At 38.2% G+C, this 19,829-nt stretch overlaps 1 protein-coding gene across 1 annotated transcript; it reads left to right on the top strand.

The window, feature by feature from the left end:
• Positions 1-12,774: 12,774 nt before the first annotated feature.
• Positions 12,775-17,342, top strand: LOC125583515 (myrosinase-binding protein 2-like). Its single transcript, XM_048750545.1, has 7 exons — positions 12,775-12,956; positions 13,202-13,425; positions 13,520-13,981; positions 14,049-14,507; positions 14,605-15,012; positions 15,107-15,838; positions 16,212-17,342. The coding sequence occupies exons 2-7, from the start codon at positions 13,222-13,224 to the stop codon at positions 17,139-17,141; spliced, it is 3,195 nt and encodes a 1,064-aa protein (XP_048606502.1). The 5' UTR covers positions 12,775-12,956; positions 13,202-13,221; the 3' UTR covers positions 17,142-17,342.
• Positions 17,343-19,829: the final 2,487 nt, after the last annotated feature.

The following is a 19,829-nucleotide window of genomic DNA, read 5'->3' as shown; positions in this document are numbered from 1 at the left end:
GTTCGAATTCAGAGCCACTCAGATTTTGCCGCTCGACACCCTCATCCTCCCACCCTAATTAAAAGGGAGAACATTGAACGACAACAACACAATGCAATCGATCGACAGCAATAGAACATCAGCGATAAACAACCGCCAATACCACACCAAGTACGTTTACCAGATCTTGATGCACCCCGCTTGAAGACCTCTCGAAATCCATCTCAGACCTCAGTTTGCTTGGAGACAACAGAGAAGGTAAGTCACCAATCTTCAGAAGCACTTGAGCAAGAGCAAACCCTAGCTGAAACCTCTTTCGTTGAGAGTGTCGATCGACGACATCTACCAGGTATCGATCGTCGACAACTACTAGGTATCGATCGACACCAAACAGACGGATATGAACCTGCCATGGAAAAGCATGCAACGAAAGAAGAAATTCTGGTTGAGAAGAGAGTGAAATCTAGGAAACCTTATATCCCCAAACACCTCAGGAGAGAAGTTAAAAAAGAGGAACTTGAAGGATTTCACAAGAGGGTGAAGAGGGTTCCTAAGGATATGTATTTTGAGGATGCATATCATAAGTATAGACTTGGTGGTTTCTTCAGAGAGAGCAGAGAGACTGATAAGGATATTGAGCTCCTATTCAACAAGGTCAGCCGTAAACCCAAGAGGACATTGAAGAAGGAACAAGATCCTGGAAAGTTCCTGATTCCATGCTCTATACATAGCCACCATTTACCAGCCCCCCTATGTGATAGTGGATCTGCAGTCAACATCATGGCCATCGACACTGCTGAGCTATTAGGACTAAAGATGGAACCTTCTAAAGATAGTTTCACTTTCGTGGATAGCTCCCGAGTAAACTCAGCAGGCATGATCAAGAATGTTAAGGTGGAGATAGGGGAATGCATTATCCCTGTGGACTTTCATGCTATGGATATCAAATCAGGAAAGACATCTCCACTCCTTTTTGGAAGAGCCTTCATGGCTACAGTAGGGGCAGTTTGTGATCTTAAGAGAAATAAGATGTGTTTGACTAATGTTGATGAAGCTGTCTTCTATGATCCCATGGAAAAGAAGAAAAGTGAGGAGCTTATTTCATGCATATAGATGTTTGAAGATCCATGACCTACAGCTGATTTCAATCGCGAGCCCGCAATACCAGAATCACCATCGGTCGACATTAGAGTTGCAGCATCGGTCGACTTCCAGTCCTCAGAATCGATCGACATGAAGCTTTCAGCATCAGTCGATAACCTCCGACTTTCAGAACAGCCCGAGACTGAAAAAAATTCTAAGTCTGGGGGAAGGAACAAGAATAGAAAGAAGAAAAAGAAAAGGAATACAGATGCAGATTCCCTATCAGTAGTTCCTTTGCAATGTCAAGAGGGTAGTCTTGAGTATAGAGTGCGCTGCAGAGGAGGTTCTGAATCCTTTACCAAGGAAAGAGTGCTATGTGATCCAGAACTGAGAGACAAAGGGGAAGCTTTTGCAAGAGCTTTTATCAACTGCATCAACAAGATGAGAAAGATAGACACTGAGACTTGTTCTGGAGCAAGTTCACATGCTCATCCAGAATAAATCAGATCTCCAAAAGTCAAGCTAATGACTGAAAATAAGCGTTGAGTGGGAGACAACCCACTTTTAGGTAGTTTCTTTCAGTTTAGTTTAGATTTTTATTAATTAAAGTTTTTAATTATTGCAGGTCAAAAAAAAAAGAGGAAGACGAGTTTGCACGAGGATCGACGATGGCTGCGCAACATCGATCGACATAGCATCACTAGCGTCGATCGATCGCCACGTAACAGTGTCGATCGACATAGCTTCAAGAGTTTTGATCGCCACTTAACTGTGTTGGTCAACACTCACATCAAAGTCAGGTATACCATTTTTCCTTGTTAAATATTGTCCTTATGATTTATTTCCCCACCAATCTTAGACTGTATAACACTAGAGATAGTGTTGTTTAAGTCTGGGGGAGGTTCAACTAATATTGTGTTTTAGAAAGAAAAAAAGAAGAGAAGAAAGATCCGAGTAGACGATTCCTTTTAGCACATCGACCGATGAGACCAGCTCGATATCGATCGACAACACTTCAGATCCAACGATTGATTGTCACTTCATTGTGTCGATCGACACTGACATTAGCGAGCAGGTTATCGTTTTTACTTGTTAAATTGTGTTCATATGATTTATTTATCACCATAACTCCGACTGGATATACACCGGGGACAGTGTAATTTAAGTCTGGGGGGATGTTTACTGATATTAGTGTGTTTATGAGTCTTATCAAAATGTTTTCAAAAGAGTTTTATTGAGTCAAGAAGGGGATAATGAACTTATTAGATTTTTACTTGTTTTCTAACCACTCTTTAGCACCATTCTAGACTTATTGATTGCAGATAGTACTAAAGATACTAAAGTGGATCAACCTGTCAACTATCCACACTTGCTGAGATTGTTTGAAGGAACCAAAGCTGACCTCCAACACTAAACCTGACACAACTGCTTGTCTTGGGGTTTGGTATACATGAGATCGGATTCTTCAAACAAGTTCGAACGGGACTTGGTGGCTACAACCATTAAGGCTTGCTTCATAAGGATTCCAACAAAAAGAATTCGAACGGGATTTGGTGGCGGCAATCATCAGGGTTCGACTCATATGAATTCTTAGATATAGGTCAAAAAGAAGTGAAAATGATTTGGTGGCAACCACCATTAAGTTTTGATTCATGGAAGCCTGTCCAATCTTGGTCAATGATCTTGCAATATAAGCAGACTTTGACTAAAGAGAGAAATTAGTAGAGAGAAAAGATAGGAACTAACTTTTACCTGCAGATCCAGATACTTGTTTGAAATCCTTGCATCCTGTGATCAATACTTCCAAGGTAAAGCCTGCACTTTTATTTATGTTAAGAAATGAGGTTGGTAGATGAGAATGTCAGACATGATTTGCTAAGTTGTTGGCTATGTGAATTTGGTTGCTAAGCTAGGATATGGCATAATGTGCTTTTGTGATTAGGACTGTTTAGATGTGGATGCAATATTGTAGAGGCTAAGATTTTAAGTTCTAAATCATGCGAGTCCCTGCTGTTTTCAAACCTCTTTCAGAGAGACTGCCCGTTTATTTTGCTTGAGGACAAACAAAAGGGTAAATCTGGGCGAGTTGATAGACCATAGATTTTACCCACTTTTAGCCATGGTTTATATGTGTTTTAAGATATATTTACTACGATATAGAGTCTATTTAGAGTGTTTACAGGTACAGGTACGTTCTGGAGAAATATGGTGATTCTGGAGCCTTTTGAGTGCAGAACTGCACAGACGTGTCAGATGTCTAGCTATGGATGGAGACCTTACCACCGTTAGATTGGACCCATCTTCTGACACAAGATAGCGCTTTGAGTTAGCTTTTCAATGCCACCAGTTTGAGGTCAATCAGCATCATGTAGCAGAAGTTATTCCCGTTTTACTGAGGAGTGGTCAGTCTGCCTCGCGAGAGGAAGCTGTTGAGGAGATGAAGGACTGTCGATCGATGACACAGCATTGGTGTCGATCTACAGTGATGCCAGAACGTGGGCCAAACATATTTCAAGACCGTTTGAAGCCCAAAACCACACCAAGTTACCAAAATACCCATGGACGACCAGAAGCCCTATTTATGTATTTCTAAGTCATGTTGACGTCTACGCGCTTTCTATTATCCTATTCTATTGTTTTCTCTTAGGTTTGGAGAGAAGATAAACTCTCCTTCAGAGATTGATTGGAACTCCATTGGTTTTATCATTGATTTCTTATCTATTATATTATTTAGACCATGATTTGTGTTATTGCTTGCATGTCTGAGTAATTCATCTTGTTAGGTTTAGGGATTTCATGAGCTTAATGTCAAACTGAATATCAATTAGGATTGCTAGGTTATCTATAGATCTCTACACAAGGGTGATTTGTAATACTAGGATCTGGAATAATTAGAATAGCACGACAGTGTGACTAACTGTTTGAACCTAGAATCATAGGATAGTTGAGAGGCACGAAAGTGCAATCAATTAACGGAACCCGAACTCTGCTGGATTAGATACCTAGGCGCATACGAGAGTTGGTCTAGGAATCTAGTTGAACTAAATCAATTAGGTTGTTAATGCTTGTTTAAGGAAGTATCGATCGACGCTCAGACCATAGCATAGATCGACGCTCAGGCCATAGCATCGATCGACAGTCGCTCCAAGTCAACAAGCGACAGCTGAGACTGGACTTAGACATCTGATTAGCAATTTCATGCGAAATCTGGATTGCTTACTTATTAAAATCGAGTTCTAGAATTGAATCTATAAACCATTAGCATCCTTGAATTTTAGTTTTGAATCTCTTGATTGATAAATCCCTAGGTCTAGCTATTTCTCCTAACTGTTTACAACCTCAGTCAACCAATCGAACAAATACTTTATTCACCTTGCTTTCATTTATTTACTGCATTATAAACTGTTTGCCTAGCTTAATCTTGATTTCAAGTCTATTGTGTGCCCTAGCTCCCTGAGGATTCGATCCTAAGTACTACAATTGAACCTCTTATTGTCCTTATTATTTATATCCCCACCAATCTTAGACTGTATAACACTAGAGATAGTGTTGTCTAAGTCTGGGGGAGGTTCAACTAATATTGTGTTTTAGAAAGAAAAAAAAAAGAGAAGAAGGATCTTAGTAGACGATTCCTTTTAGCACATCGACCGATGAGACCAGCTCGATATCGATCGACAACACTTCAAATCCAACGATTGATTGTCACTTCATTGTGTCGATCGACACTGACATTAACGAGCATGTTATCGTTTTTACTTGTTAAATTGTGTTCTTATGATTTATTTATCACCATAACTCCGACTGGATATACACTGAGGACAGTGTAATTTAAGTCTGGGGGGATGTTTACTGATATTAGTGTGTTTATGAGTCTTATCAAAATGTTTTCAAAAGAGTTTTATTGAGTCAAGAAGGAGATAATAAACTTATTAGATTTTTACTTCTTTTATAACCAATCTTTAGCACCATTCTAGACTTACTGATTGCAAATAGTACTAACTAAAGTGGATCAACATGTCAACTATCCACACTTGCTGAGATTGTTCGAAGGAACCAAAGCTGACTTCCAACACTAAACCTGACACAACTGCTTCTCTTGGGGCTTGGTATACATGAGATCGGATTCTTCAAACAAGTCTGGAAGGTAAAGCCTTGTGTAGATTTATCACATTTTCTCTCTCTATTTCGACCATAGATTTATAGGTAAAGATATTTATTTAAAAAAAAAAGATATATATATATATATATATAATATGTGTTAGTTAGGTGGAATCTGAATAAGACTTGGTGGCTACAACCATTAAGGCTTGCTTCATAAGGATTCCAACAAAAAGAATTCGAACGGGACTGGGTGGCGGCAATCATCAAGGTTCGACTCATATGAATTCTTGGATATAGGTCAAAAAGAAGTTAACAAGATTTGGTGGTAACCACCATTAAGTTTTGATTCATGGAAGCCTGTTCAATCTTGGTCAATGAACTTGCAATATAAGCAGACTTTGACTAAAGAGAGAAATTAGTAGAGAGAAAAGATAGAAACTAACTTTTACCTGCAGATCCAGATACTTGTTTGAAATCCTTGCATCATGTGATCAATACTCCCAAGGTAAAGCCCACACTTTTATTTATGTTAAGAAATGAGGTTGGTAGATGGGAATGTTAGACATGATTTGCTAAGTTGTTCGCTAGGTGAATTTGGTTGCTAAGCTAGGATATGGTATAATGTGCTTTTGTGATTAGGACTGTTTAGATGTGGATGCAATATTGTAGAGGCAATATTGTAGAGGCTAAGATTCTAAGTTTTAAATCATGCGAGTCCCTGCTATTTTCAAACCTCTTTCAGAGAGACTGTCTGTTTGTTTTGCTTGAGGACAAGCAAAAGGGTAAGTCTGGAGGAGTTGATAGACCATGGATTTTACCCTCTTTTAGCCATGGTCTATAAGTGTTTTAAGATATATTTACTACGATATAGAGTCTATTTAGAGTGTTTACAGGTTCAGGTATGTCTTGGAGAAATATGGTGATTCTGGAGCCTTTTGAGTGCAGAGCTGCACATATGTGTCAGATGTCTAGCTATGGATGGAGACCTTCCCGCTGTTATATTGAGCCTATCTTTTGACACAAGATAGAGCTTCGAGTTACCTTTCCAATTCCACCGGTTTGACATCAATCAGCATCCTGTACCAGAAGTTATGACCGTTATACTGAGGAGTGGTCAGTCTGCCTCGCGAGAGGAAGCTGTCGAGGAGATGAAGGACTGTCGATCGATGACACAGCATTGGTGTCGATCGACAGTAATGCCAGAACGTGGGCCAAGCAAATTTCAAGACCGTTTGAAGCCCAGAAGCCACACCAAATTACCAAAATACCCATGGACGACCAGAAACCCTATTTATGTATTTCTAAGCCATGTTGACGGCTACACGCTTTCTATTATCCTATTCTATTATTTTCTCTTAGGTTTGGAGAGAAGATCAATGCTCCTTCAGAGATTGATTGGAACTCCATTGGTTTTATCATTGATTTCTTATCTATTATATTATTCAGACTATGATTTGTGTTATTGCTTGCATGTCTGAGTAATTCATCTTGTTAGGTTTAGGAATTTCATGAGATTGATGTCAAACAGAATATCAATTAGGATTGCCAGGTTATCTATTGATCTCTACACCAGGGTGATTTGTAATACTAAGATCTAGAATAATTAGAATAGCACGACAGTGTGACTAGTTGTTTGAACCTAGAATCATAGGATAGTTGAGAGGCACGAAAGTGCAATCAATTAACGGAACCCGAACTCTGCTGGATTAGATACCTAGGCGCATATGAGAGTTGGTCTAGGAATCTAGTTGAACTAAATCGATTAGGTCGTTAATGCTTGTTTAAGGAAGTATCGATCGACGCTCAGGCCATAGCATCGATCAACACTCGCTCCAAGTCAACAAGCGACAGCTGAGACTGGACTTAGACATCTGATTAGCAATTGTATGCGAAAGCTGGATTGCTTACTTATTAAAATCGAGTTCTAGAATTGAATCTATAAACCATTAGCATCCTTGAATTTTAGTTTTAAATCTTTTGATTGATAAATCCCTAGGTCTAGCTATTTCTCCTAACTGTTTACAACCTCAATCCTTTGTTCACCTTGCTTTCATTTATTTACTGCATTATAAACTGTTTGCCTAGCTTAATCTTGATTTTTAGTCTATTGTGTGCCCTAGCTCTCTGAGGATTCAATCCCTAAGTACTACAATTGAAACTCTTATTTGAGAGAGTACAATCACTACTTAGGGTAATTTGAGTGATATCACTTGTGGTCGATGAACTCCACCCTAATCAAGATCGACCATCATCCTTTATATCAAGCATTGATTCAACCAACAACCCATTGCCATTGTGTGGGTCCACGCCTACACAATGCAAGTGGTGTCCTTTTATCAATTACACCTCCTTGGACCCGAATCATTCGTACACTTTCAGTCCCAAACCGTTCGTATCCTTTCTATCATAACCCGTTCGCATGCCTTGGATCGCGACACGTTCATACCTCTTGGATCACGACACGTTCATACCTCTTTCAAGACTACCATAGAGCAATCGGCCAAGCCTAGACCAAGTCCAAGCGAAGCCCAAACGACCACAATTCCACCATAGCCGGATCACTCATAGTCTCGTCTAACCATCCGGTTAAGGTCTAGGTTTGATCGGCCATTCATAAGTCCAGTCCAAAGGCTCACAGACCTTCTTACCTGATCCGGCCCAAGGCCTGGATCCATACAACCGAGTAAGGCCCAATCCCAAACCGGATTGCCTTGCAACCGATCGGACCTTGAGACACAATAGTTCGTTTATTCGGCCGCAGACTGTCCGCTTGGATCGGCCCAAGCCTTGATCCAGTGGCACCGTTTGGAACTCACACCCTTTGGAAACTTGTACCCTTTGGACACACGTGCCTCTTAGCAACACATGACCTTTGGCAACTCGCACCCATTCAGATGTTCCCACTGTTTGATCTAACCGTCTGTATGGACTGTCTGATCCGTGTGTGTGTCCGGCCTATCGCCAAAGGACCACGCCTTAACCTACACAAGTCATGAACCATTGTGACTGTTGATGGAAGGGTTGCAACCGTTAAGAACAGAACAGAACCACCCCAATCCAATCGGATCACCTGAGGCCGGTTTAGACCATGCGCGCGCCTAACTCGTCGGTTATGGACCGCGACCGCATTACTCAACCAGAACCACAGTTATAACCAATCCCAACACATAAACAAAGACACGCCAATATAAGAAGGAGTAGAAGGAGAAATAGATAAAAGGAATAAAAAGAAAAGGACATAATCCAACCGCCCATGACTAGACTGGTTCGGATTATCCGATTGTCTTAGCCGATGAGTCGGTGGTTACTCCACTGATATTAGTTGATTGAACCACGGGTTTTGAGTCCTTCTCCAGATCTTTCTCTTTGCCTTTAGTATCCATAACCACACGGCCTCCTCTCTCTTAAACTCTTCTCCTTACCGGAGATACTAAACCACCACAACCGAGCCTTTTATAGCCGATTTCTCTCTCTCTCTCTTTCTAGTCGGCCTTTGCCTTTTGTTTCTCACGAAAAATGATGTCTAGAATGGACAGAGAGGGCCTATATTTATAGATAATGGGTGGCCAGGACTACACACGAACAAGTACAACTTGCTAGGCGAATGGGCATGACTTGACCGAAAGGTTGCAACCTTCGCCACTTGCACCCCAGCGCCCATAACTGCCCTTTCTTGGGTTGGTCCTAAGCCAAAGAGATACCCAGGCTTTATGTACATATCCCAAGGCCTAGCCCAAAGACCTATCAGTCCCTAGCCCACATGGGCGGCCAACCAGCCCGCCACCGGCCTGGACCCGGTCCAACTGCCTGAGATCCGAACACTCTGTCTAGCTGAGTTGAGCTGACTCCCAGCTGACCCAGCTGAGTGATCTAGTAGTCCAGCTGGTTGAGCTGACTTAACTTGGAACGATCTAGGTTGAGCTTGACTGAGCTTCGTCCAGCTTGATCGAGCTTCCCGTAAGCATCGCCCAGCTGATGTACAGCTCGTCCAGTTTACTTATCCTTGTTTCCTTCTTTTTTTTTGGTTAAGTCTCAGTATCATGACGTCTTTAACCTTCTATCTTGGCCATGGAACGCTTGCCTTAAGGTCCTAAGACCGGCTGGTACGTTTTCCTCGAACCATGGCCCGTCTCGACGATCCTATCTACGATCGTGGATGTTACATGGGCCATCTTGGACTCCATTCGACTTTAGTTTCTAATGAAGTATTTCAGTGACAGAAAAAACTCAAACTATTCGTTCTTCTAAGTTATTTTTTCTATATTTCTTTCACTACAATTTAGAAAATACTTGTTCAATTTGGACTTAATAAAAAAAAGTTAAAAACTTCTTTATTTACTTTATCCCATAAGCTGAAACATCATGCTTCCCGTTTATTCTTCTTTATACATATTCACATACTTACCTTGAGTTTTTGAGAAACTTGAGGCTTTAATGTCTTTGTCATGATAATGATCACTGTTTTTTTTTTGTGTAGAACAATATTCAAGCTGTATTATTCTCATACTTACCTTAAGTTTTGAGAAACTTGAAGCTTTATTAGTGTCTTTGTCATGATATTGATAACTGTTTTTGTATAGACCAATACTCTTTTTTTATATATATGCTCTGATCCCATCGATTTTGAGAAAAAACACATTTAATACTATAGAGTAGGTTAGCTACCATACTAACTGATTTGAGTTTAGAATGCATTCCGGGGACTAACCAGATCGTTGGTTAACAAACTGCCAAATAACTGACTAGGCAAAAAAAAAAAAACTGACTAGGCCGAAACTCAAGACTTAGATTTCGTACATAACTGTGACTTTTTTCCAAAAAGGCTCAACCCCTAGAGAGAATGTTGTAACACATTCTCAGGTCTTGCCTACCATTTAACCACAATCATGCGGGCAATGTAGACCAATGTAGACCAATATTCAAGCTGTGTTATTCTCATACTTCCCTTGAGGTTTGGGAAACTTCAAGCTAATTTGTCATGATATTGATAGCTGTTTGTGTATAGAATACCAAGCTGTGTTATTCTCATACTCCCCTTGAGTTTTGAGAAAAATTCAAGCTAATGTCTTTGTTAGATGTTGATAACTTCTTTTGTGCAGAGTAATACTTTGAGGTATTATTCTTCCATTCACCAAATAGCTTTCAGCTAAATGATACTTTACTTAATATGCTTATTAGTTCTTTCACGTAGCACATGGTTCTTAGACAAGTTGATTGTAAAATTGTTTTCAGGGTATAATATTATTTTCTTCAAATATTTTCTTGAGTATTTTTCAGCCAAACTGGTTGATATCGTCTAGAATATTTGTGTGCATGGTACGATCAAGATTTTAATTTTTGTAATTAAAATTGCGTAAAACTACTTTGGAGAATACCAGAGGACTACATTTCATTTATTTTGACGGTACTTAAAAATTCATGATTTTCTTTCATTTAGTTTCCCCTTTCGTTCAAATGATACTAGTTCATATGTACGTAGGGATACGGCCCTAAGTATATACAACTGCATTCGTTTTTTTTTTAATAATATTTGTTCACATTGCAGGTTTTCTCTTCATTCATTATTTTTGTTCTTTTGGTTATCGGTTTTGATTATAATACTTGATCCAAGAAACAATCTTGTTGCCTTGCATTGTCAACCTGTATATACATGCAACACACGCACTATTCTTCAGGTCAAGGTGGGCCAATAATGTATCTTGTTCTAAAATGCAGCCTTCTATATCATTCGGCGGGAGGTGAACGTGGCAAATTTGACCGACTGGAGAGTATAGAATAACAAAGTCGTTTAATTAACCAAACTCGCCTGGTTCAAAATGTTAATTCCTCTGTTTAATTCATATAAATCCAAATTGACAAGTTAGTTAGTCCATCCATATTAATAGCCTACTAGATTGTTTTCATCCTAACTTCCAAAACACGAAATTGTTTTTATTTACAGAATTTTAATTTAATGAAATAGATATTATTTTTAAATTTTCTAAATGTAAAACAGTTGAATTTATGCAATAAATACCTTTAACTTTGTTTGAAAGAAAACTATTATGTTTAAAAAATATAATAGACTCCGTCCTTAAAGCATCATTATCGGTAAAAGGTGTGATGGGTTATAAAAGAAATTTAATGTTATAATTATATAATTACCTATTTACTTTTTAGAATCTGTTGACAGATTAATAAGGTGACACCTGCTCTTTAGTTTCTTAGATCTTCTCCATTGGAAAGTTGTAGAAAAGCTCCTAACCAAAATGTAATAATACAAATATAGAGAAGTAGGAAAGAAAAAAGATAGAAGAGATTCTTTAAACGTTGGTTTTAGAACCGGTTACTAAGTTTTAGTGTCACATGTTGTTTTTTCATTTGCCAATGTCTTTTTAAAATAATTAAATTAAAATATATAAATATGATAGATTAAAATATTAATTCTTTTTTGTTTAACACCTCAAACGACCAACCCCACTGATGGAGATGCTCTTAATAGGTTCCAAAAAACTGTGATTTGAGAGTACGATCAATGAGAGGTTCTTAAGGTGGAGTTCTTCGCGGAATATAAGAAACCGCTTCTTAACTTTTAACTAAAAGAACCAGCTCTTAAATATCTTATTTAAGAACCGGTTCTTAGTTTTTTTAATTACAAGTTAAAAGACGGTTTCTTATATTCTGATAAGAACTTCACCCTAAAAACTCCCTTTAATCATGTTCTAATAATTTTTACATTTTCTCTTTCATATTTTTTTATCATTTTTTTTTTAATTCGTAGAACTCCTCCAACAAACTACCGTCGGAGCTACTCTTATATTTTTATAATTTATTATAACACTCACATGTTAGAATTTAATAAACAGGTTGTTGAACAAAAATACATTTAATAAAAAGTAACACATATGTGTTAAAAATACATATGGTAACACATATGGATGTGAAGCTTTTTTTTCAAAAAAAAAAACATATATGGATGCGTTAAAAAAAGTAACACATGGTTTATTATTTATTTTAGTATTTTATAAATTTTAAAAAAATGATATTTAATATATATATATATATGATGTATTTTTACGTACAATAATATATTTTATTATACATAAAATGTAAAAAAAAATCATTTTCAGAATATTTCTAATTATTCTCACTTTTACTTTAGGCTGGACCGCACACTGGTGCGCCTAAAGAGTTTTCGAACAAAGAATGTATCTGTGCATAAAGTGACGTTTTTTTTATCAAAGCATAAAGTGACGTTTATTTGACTCCAACTTTATAAGAACTGCGACAATATTTTCTCAAAAAAAAAGAACTATGACAATAATTCTTCCTAGTTATAAATCTAAATCAATTCAAAGTTAAATCTAAATAGAACAATGACAGTTATTATTACGTCTGTTTAGAACGCAGAATTGTTATGGTGTTTATTAAATGCAAAATGATGATCTTTCTAAATATGATATTGAAAATATTATGGATGATGCCAAGGAAAAAAAAACAGGTTCTCGATCTTAAATCGGGAAATTTTCATGTAAACTAATACAAATATTCGATGATGGCAGAAAATGAAATATTAAAAAGCAACAATAATTAATGTCCGAATAAAAAGGGAGAAATGTGAGCATAGTGTGTATAACGTGTGGGATGATATATATTTTTTTTTGGTTTAAATGTGTACGTGAGAAAGTATAAGCAAAATTAAAGCAGTAAAATTTACATGGAGTGTATAAATAGAGATTAGCACCTCTAATAATACCATATCTCGCTCACTCATACCTCGAACCCTAAGAGTAACACAAACCCTCAAGAGTCAGGTCTCTCCCTCTCCCTCTATCTCTCTATATGTTACTACAAGTTTTCTGATTTTCCTGTTTTAAGTACAATCATGTCAAAGACTCAAAGGAAACATATATACGTTGTCCTGTAAAATTATTCCCAATAATAGAAACACTAACTCAGCGGAGACATTTTCTTCTTTTTTTCTTTAGTGATATATATAAAAACAGAGTTTGGGTTATTCTTAGTGTGTTTTGAAAGAAGAATTTCACTGCTTTTCCAGGTTTTCGTTGAAGTTAGAAGATGAACACAACGTTTGAAAAAGTGGGAGCAGTGGGTGGTAACAAAGGCGGACCATTTGACGATGGTGTTTTCGATGGTGTGAAGAAAATAACTGTCGGAAAAGACTGGGACTGTGTTTCTTATATCAAAATTGAGTACGAGAAGGAGAAGGACGGAAAATTTGAAACCCGTGAACATGGAACCATTCGTGGAGAACTTCAAGAGGTTATAGATCCTGACTTTGTTATTCTTCAATATGTTCTTATTATACCTTTATCGCAATTTACATTTGTTGTTTCTAATGGAAAATGAAATCTAGTTCACGGTGGATTATCCGAACGAATATATCACATCTGTTGGTGGAAGCTACGAACACGTTTTAAGCTATGGAACAGTGCTGATCAAATCTTTACGCTTCAAAACCTCATATGGAAGGACCTCTCCGATACTCGGTCGTACGACCTTATTTCGAAACCCAGCTGGGAGAGAATTCATGCTCGAGGGTAAAAATGGTGGAAAGCTTCTAGGTTTCCATGGACGTTCTGGTCAAGCTCTTGATGCCATTGGAGCTCACTTCTTCGCTGTGAAGTCTCCTCTTAAGCACTTTAACCTTCAAGGTGGGAATGGAGGGAGTGCTTGGGATGATGGCGCTTTCGACGGTGTTAGAAAAATACTCGTTGGACGAGGTGGTAAATTTGTGAGTTATGTGAGGTTTGAGTATGCAAAAGGCCGAGGAATGGTGCCACATGCTCATGGGAAGAGACAAGAAGTTCCCCAAGAGGTATTAATTGTTGACATAAAATATATGTAGTTTTGTGCTTGTTGAATTTTTTTAAAAAATGTTGCAGTTCGTGGTGGATTACCCTAATGAGCATATTACGGTAGTGGAGGGAACCATCGATGGCTACCTTACATCGCTAAGGTTTAAGACATCAAAAGGAAGAACCTCCCCTGCTTTTGGCAATGTGGTTGGTAGGAAATTTGTGTTTGGGGAAAAAGATTTCAAGCTTGTCGGGTTTTGTGGTCGGTCCGGTGATGCTATTGATGCTCTTGGTGCACATTTTGCGCCTCTTCCACCTCCACCTCCAGCTCCAGCTCCAGCTCCTACTCCGGATCCCTCTACCACAAAGATGGGACCGCTAGGTGGTGACAAGGGAAAAACGTTTGACGATGGTGTTTTGAATGGTGTGAAGAAAGTAACCATTGGAGCAGATGAATACAGTATAACTTATATCAAGATCGAATATGAAAATAATGGAAAAGTTGAAATCCGTGAACACGGGACTAATCGCGGGGAGCTAAAAGAGGTACAATATTTGTAAAACATATTTTTAAAATATTTTTGTTAACATATTCAGTTGGTTCACTGTTAATTGGTGGTTTCTATTTTCATATGAAATACAGTTTTCGGTGGCTTATCCGAATGAATATATCACAGCCGTTGGTGGAAGCTACAAGCATATTTTCAACTATGATACAACGCTGATTACATCGCTATACTGCACAACTTCCAAAGGATCTACCTCTCCATTATTCGGTGAGCTAAAGGGAACAGAATTTGAGTTCAAAGATGAAAATGGAGGAAATCTTGTTGGATTCCATGGACGTGGTGGTTATGCTATTGATGCCATTGGTGTACATTTTGGTCCAGCTCCAAAATCTTCTACACCGACTCCTCCCAACAAGTTTTCCAAGGTCTACATTACATCTGGAAATGAAGGAATTGAGGAAATCAAGTTTTATAATGTAGAAAACGGAGAGACAAAGGAAGTGTTTCTTCATGGTGTGAAGGGTAAAAATCTCATTTCAACGGTGCGTTTATTACATTTTTACACTCTGGGATAAAAGTTTATTTATGCATTAATTAATCATATTTTGATCTGAGTTTTGCATGTAATTTCTCCAGCTTGTTATTAGCAATCCTCCTGATGAGTGTCTCGTTTCTGTCGAGAGTTGGTACAATTCTTACGATGTTTCTCAAGGAATTAAGTTTAAAACTGAAAAGAGCGGTTCCGATTTCTTTGGATATAAGTTTTCTGAGGATGTTGGTAAACCATTTTCTCTCCAAGTCAAGGATAAGAAGATCATCGGCGTTCAGAAGTTCCATGACTCGAATCTCATATCTCCTGGAACGTACTTTGTACTATCCCGTTCCTCTTCTCCCAACAAAGTGGAAGCTATAGGAGGAAAGGGTGGAGAAACATTTGACGATGGTGCTTTTGATCATGTAAGAAAAGTTTTTGTTGCTAAAGGCGATTCCGGTATAGCTTATGTCAAGTTCGAATACGAAAAAGACGGCAGAAGAGTGACACAGGAGCACGGACAAAAGACATCTCAAGAAACGGAGGTGTTCGAGGTAGGTCAAGACGATGACATCACATCTGTGAAAGCTTACTACGAAAAACTCGATGCCTCGAAGACAGAAACTATAACGTATCTTGCATTCAAGACTCTGAAGGGAGTAAACTCTCAGCCGTTTGGAAAGACCCCTGTTATTGTAAATGAGCAAACAAAATTGTCTTTGCTTGAAGGTGGCAAAATCACTGGTTTTCATGGAAGCTCGACGGACGTTCTTCATTCTATCGGAGCTTATATTTCGACTTCTCCTCCGACGATGTTGCATGGCAAGTGGATCCAGGTACGTACGTAGTATGGATGGTTATACGGATCGGTATGGTTAGACATATTCAAATTTTTCGATCATTCGGTTAGGAGATTTCATATATCAGTAGAAATCAATCAGTTCGTCTTTGATTTTTTGAAACATAAAGGTAAATATTATTTTGTTACAAAATATAATAGTATGCAAATTTGTTGTATTATATCAAGTTTTCTTATAGGTACTGGTTCAAAATTCAAAATTCTCGAATAGATTTTGGTTCGATTCATATATTCTTTAATTAGCGACCTAGTGCGTAAGTAGTAATACTTCTCGTGAAAAAAGATTATTGTTTCATGTGTAACCGTGACATTAATTGTGTTAAGAAACATTTGGTGACTATCATTACTAGGTGGAACAAAATGGAAAGACTCCTGGACCAAGATGTTCACATGCTATAGCAATGGTTGGAAACAAAATGTACTCTTTCGGGGGAGAGTTAAAGCCGAATTTTCACATCGATCGAGACCTCTACTTCTTCGATTTCGAGACTCGCAGATGGTCGCTTGCTGATCCAGACGGTGATGTTCCTGAGCTCCCTTGCTTAGGCGTTTGCATGGTAGCCATCGGCACTACACTCTATGTCTTTGGTGGCCGCGACGGCTTCCGTAATTACAATGGCTTCTACTCTTACGACACGGTTAAAAGCGAGTGGAAACTCATAACTCACGTCAACAATGGACCTGCACCGCGTAGCTTCCACTCGATGGCTGCTGATGGCAATAATATTTATATCTTTGGTGGAGTGACTACTAAGGAACGTGTCAACACACTTCATGCTTACAACATCGTTGATAAAAAGTGGACTGAGCTTCCGAATCCAGGAGAGTCTTGCAAAGGGAGAGGTGGAGCGGGGCTTGCGGTTGTGCAAGGGAAGATTTGGGTTGTTTATGGGTTTATTGGGGAAGAAGTCGAAGATGTTCATTGCTTTGATCCAGTTGAAAGTAAGTGGACTAAAGTGGAAACAAGGGGTGAAAAGCCGTGGGCGAGAAGCGTGTTTGCACTAGCGGTCGTTGGGAAATACATAATTATATCCGGAGGTGAGATCGAGATGGACGTAAAGGCTCATTTGGGTCCGGGGTCATTGACCGGTGGGGCTTTTGTGTTGGACACTGAGAGTTTGGTCTGGGAGAAACTTGAGGAAGGTCATAGCCCTCGTGGATGGATCGCATCCACGAGTACGTCCATTGATGGGAAAAAGGGGCTGTTGATGTATGGTGGGAAGGCTCCGACCAATGGTCGTTATGAGGACATCTATTTCTATGGCATAGACTCTGCATAAGACCGCTCGTGTTGGTGAGTTTGGTGCATCATGGGGAGGGACTGGTTCGTGACTTGTGAGACTTAAAAGTTAAGAGCTACTACTACTGCTTGTGTGTTCTAATAATGTCATTTTCTTGGTGTTTGGTTTGTATGAATAAGAGCATAAATGCGATTTCAAATAATATATGTATGTGAATAAATAAAAAGATGTTTGCAATAATTCATAGCAGTATTTTTCTCCCCTAAATTGAAACATTTTAGTTATTGTCTTTGTCATGATATCTCATACCTGTTTTTGTCTAGAGCAGTATTCAAGATGTATTAATCTCATACTTCCCTTAGGTTTTGAGAAACTACTTCAAACATATGTCTTGGTCATTATATTGATAAATGTTTTTGTGTAGAGCAATACTCAAACTGTATTAATCTCATGCTTCACTTCCGTTTTGAGAAACTTTATGATATTGACAACTGTTTTTCTGTAGACAAGTATTCAAGCGGTATTATTCTCATGCTTCCCTTAAGTTTTGAAAAATTTCAAGCTACTATCATTGTCATGATTTAGCTCTTTTTTTTTATGAGGAATATCCAAGCTATATTTTTCTCATAATTCCCTTACTTTTTGAGAAAATTTAAGCTACTGTCTCCGTACCTTTTCCTGCTCCTATGATGTTTTGTTGTTCTTGGTTTATGATCTGTTTCCTGTTTGAATTAGCTAGATTGGTTGCTTTAGTTTGTTTCTGATTGCTGCGTTTTACCACATGCTAATTAACTAATGTCCCAACAATACCATAATCGAATGGTATGTCATTGTAGAATTTTAGGATCGAGTCCATAAGGAACTAATGATCCAGAACACTAAGAATACACAAACTTTCCTAATCTAAGCAAACAAGAAGATGAGAGATTGTAACAAACTAATATCCTAGAAATATAAATAAGGTGATCTCAAATCCAATCAATAAATAAGTGCAAGAACTAAACTTTCAATCAAATGCTAAGGATAAATCCATGGGTAAGGATAATTGATATAATGTGATCAAAGTTCAATCTAGGATATTCAAACAAAGCAATCAACATGTCTATAGGTCTAGAACACTAATAAAGATCATCATTTCCCAAGCTAGAGATCCCTATGCAATCATGAGTTAAACATTCTTTCCCATTGGTTCAAATCTTTCAAGCATGCATTATGTTCAAGTCTACTAACCATCTAGCAATACTAAATCAAATCCATTTGGTTATTCAAGCTAGAGCAATATTAAGTTCATTCAACCATTTTAACAAACACTTTCCACACATAAAATAGCTTAATATCAAGATGAGAATGATCAAGTCAAATCATGCATTAAGAACACCTAACAAGCATAGAACAATGCTACCCAAGCAAGAAACGTCCTAAATATCCACCTAATTACCCTAATCCACATAACCCATGAGTCACAAGGTGACTACTCACTAATCTCTATGAGAAACCTTAAACCCATGTAAGAATCAAGGCTAATCATGTTAATGAGCAAGAGAAACACAAATATAAGATGAAATACTTCTTTAAATTATCAAAAGGTTCAAGATTTTACAAGATTAGACAAAGTTTTGAGAGAAAATGAGATAAAATCTAATAATTAAGTCTAACAAGTATTTATATAAGCTTAAAAACGAGTTGGGTCAACCCAACAAACCTGGTTGACCCATAAAAGGTTGGGTCTTTTCATCTGTAGCGACATTGTCTTGTCGCTATGGTCTGGTCGCGACAACACTTAGAAATATTCCAGCTTCTTAGAACTCGTACCAGGAGACTCGTAAATCATCCTAGCGACTTCTCCATGTCGCTACACCGGGGTCGCTATGATACTTGGTTGTTTTTAGTCTCGTTCTTGGTCTTCTCATAGCGACCACTTATGGTCGCTACGCACGTCACTAGGAGGACTCACATGATGTCCTAGCGACTTGATGAAGTCGCTACAAGGTTGATATGCCTTCAGTAGATAGATCATAAATCCTTCCTTACGGCTCCAAATGACTTCAAACCACCTCCATTGGAAAGCTAATTCAATTTCTCATGTCGTTCCAAAAGATGAGTTTCAAAAAATATCTTTAAGATCTTCATCTATGTTTATCTTTCACCCTTTTGACTCAAAACCACTCAGATGCCTTCAAACTCACCAACAGATATCTCTAACCAGTACCGGCCTTGAGGGGAAGCGGCAGAAGCATTAGCTTCCGGCCGTCAACTTCATAAACAAAATTTCGGCCTTCAATTCTGTTTAGCGCCTTTGGTGCAGTGGCTAGGTATCAGTGCACACTTACAATTCCCTGGGTTCGAACCTCCCTTATAGCCAAATGTTACTTTTAATGAACATACATAGCAGCCCATTTTTTTTTCTTGCTTCTAGTCGTTCTAAACTCAAGACCGGCACTGTCTCTAACATCTGATATAGACATATACAATGCAATGCAACCTAAATATGCCTAAATGGTGATATATATGATCAATATGTACACAAAATGATGGTTAAAATCATGCAAATTTATAAGATATCAGTTTCTAGAGATTTACTCTCAATCTGCTAGCTTTTGGCTCTGATTCGTTGTCCGTTCGGTTTTGTCTCCGAGAGTTTTTGTGCAAACTCGTCGGCTTAAAAGGTTCAAGTTGTGTATTATATCTGCTTATGACCCTCGAATTCCTCCTTTGTATGGTTTGTTG

The sequence above is a fragment of the Brassica napus genome, chromosome C3, assembly GCF_020379485.1.
Source record: "Brassica napus cultivar Da-Ae chromosome C3, Da-Ae, whole genome shotgun sequence".
Taxonomy (NCBI): Eukaryota; Viridiplantae; Streptophyta; class Magnoliopsida; order Brassicales; family Brassicaceae; genus Brassica; species Brassica napus.
The sequence above is the reverse complement of the archived record's forward strand: the minus strand, read 5'-3'. Positions and strand labels throughout refer to the sequence as shown.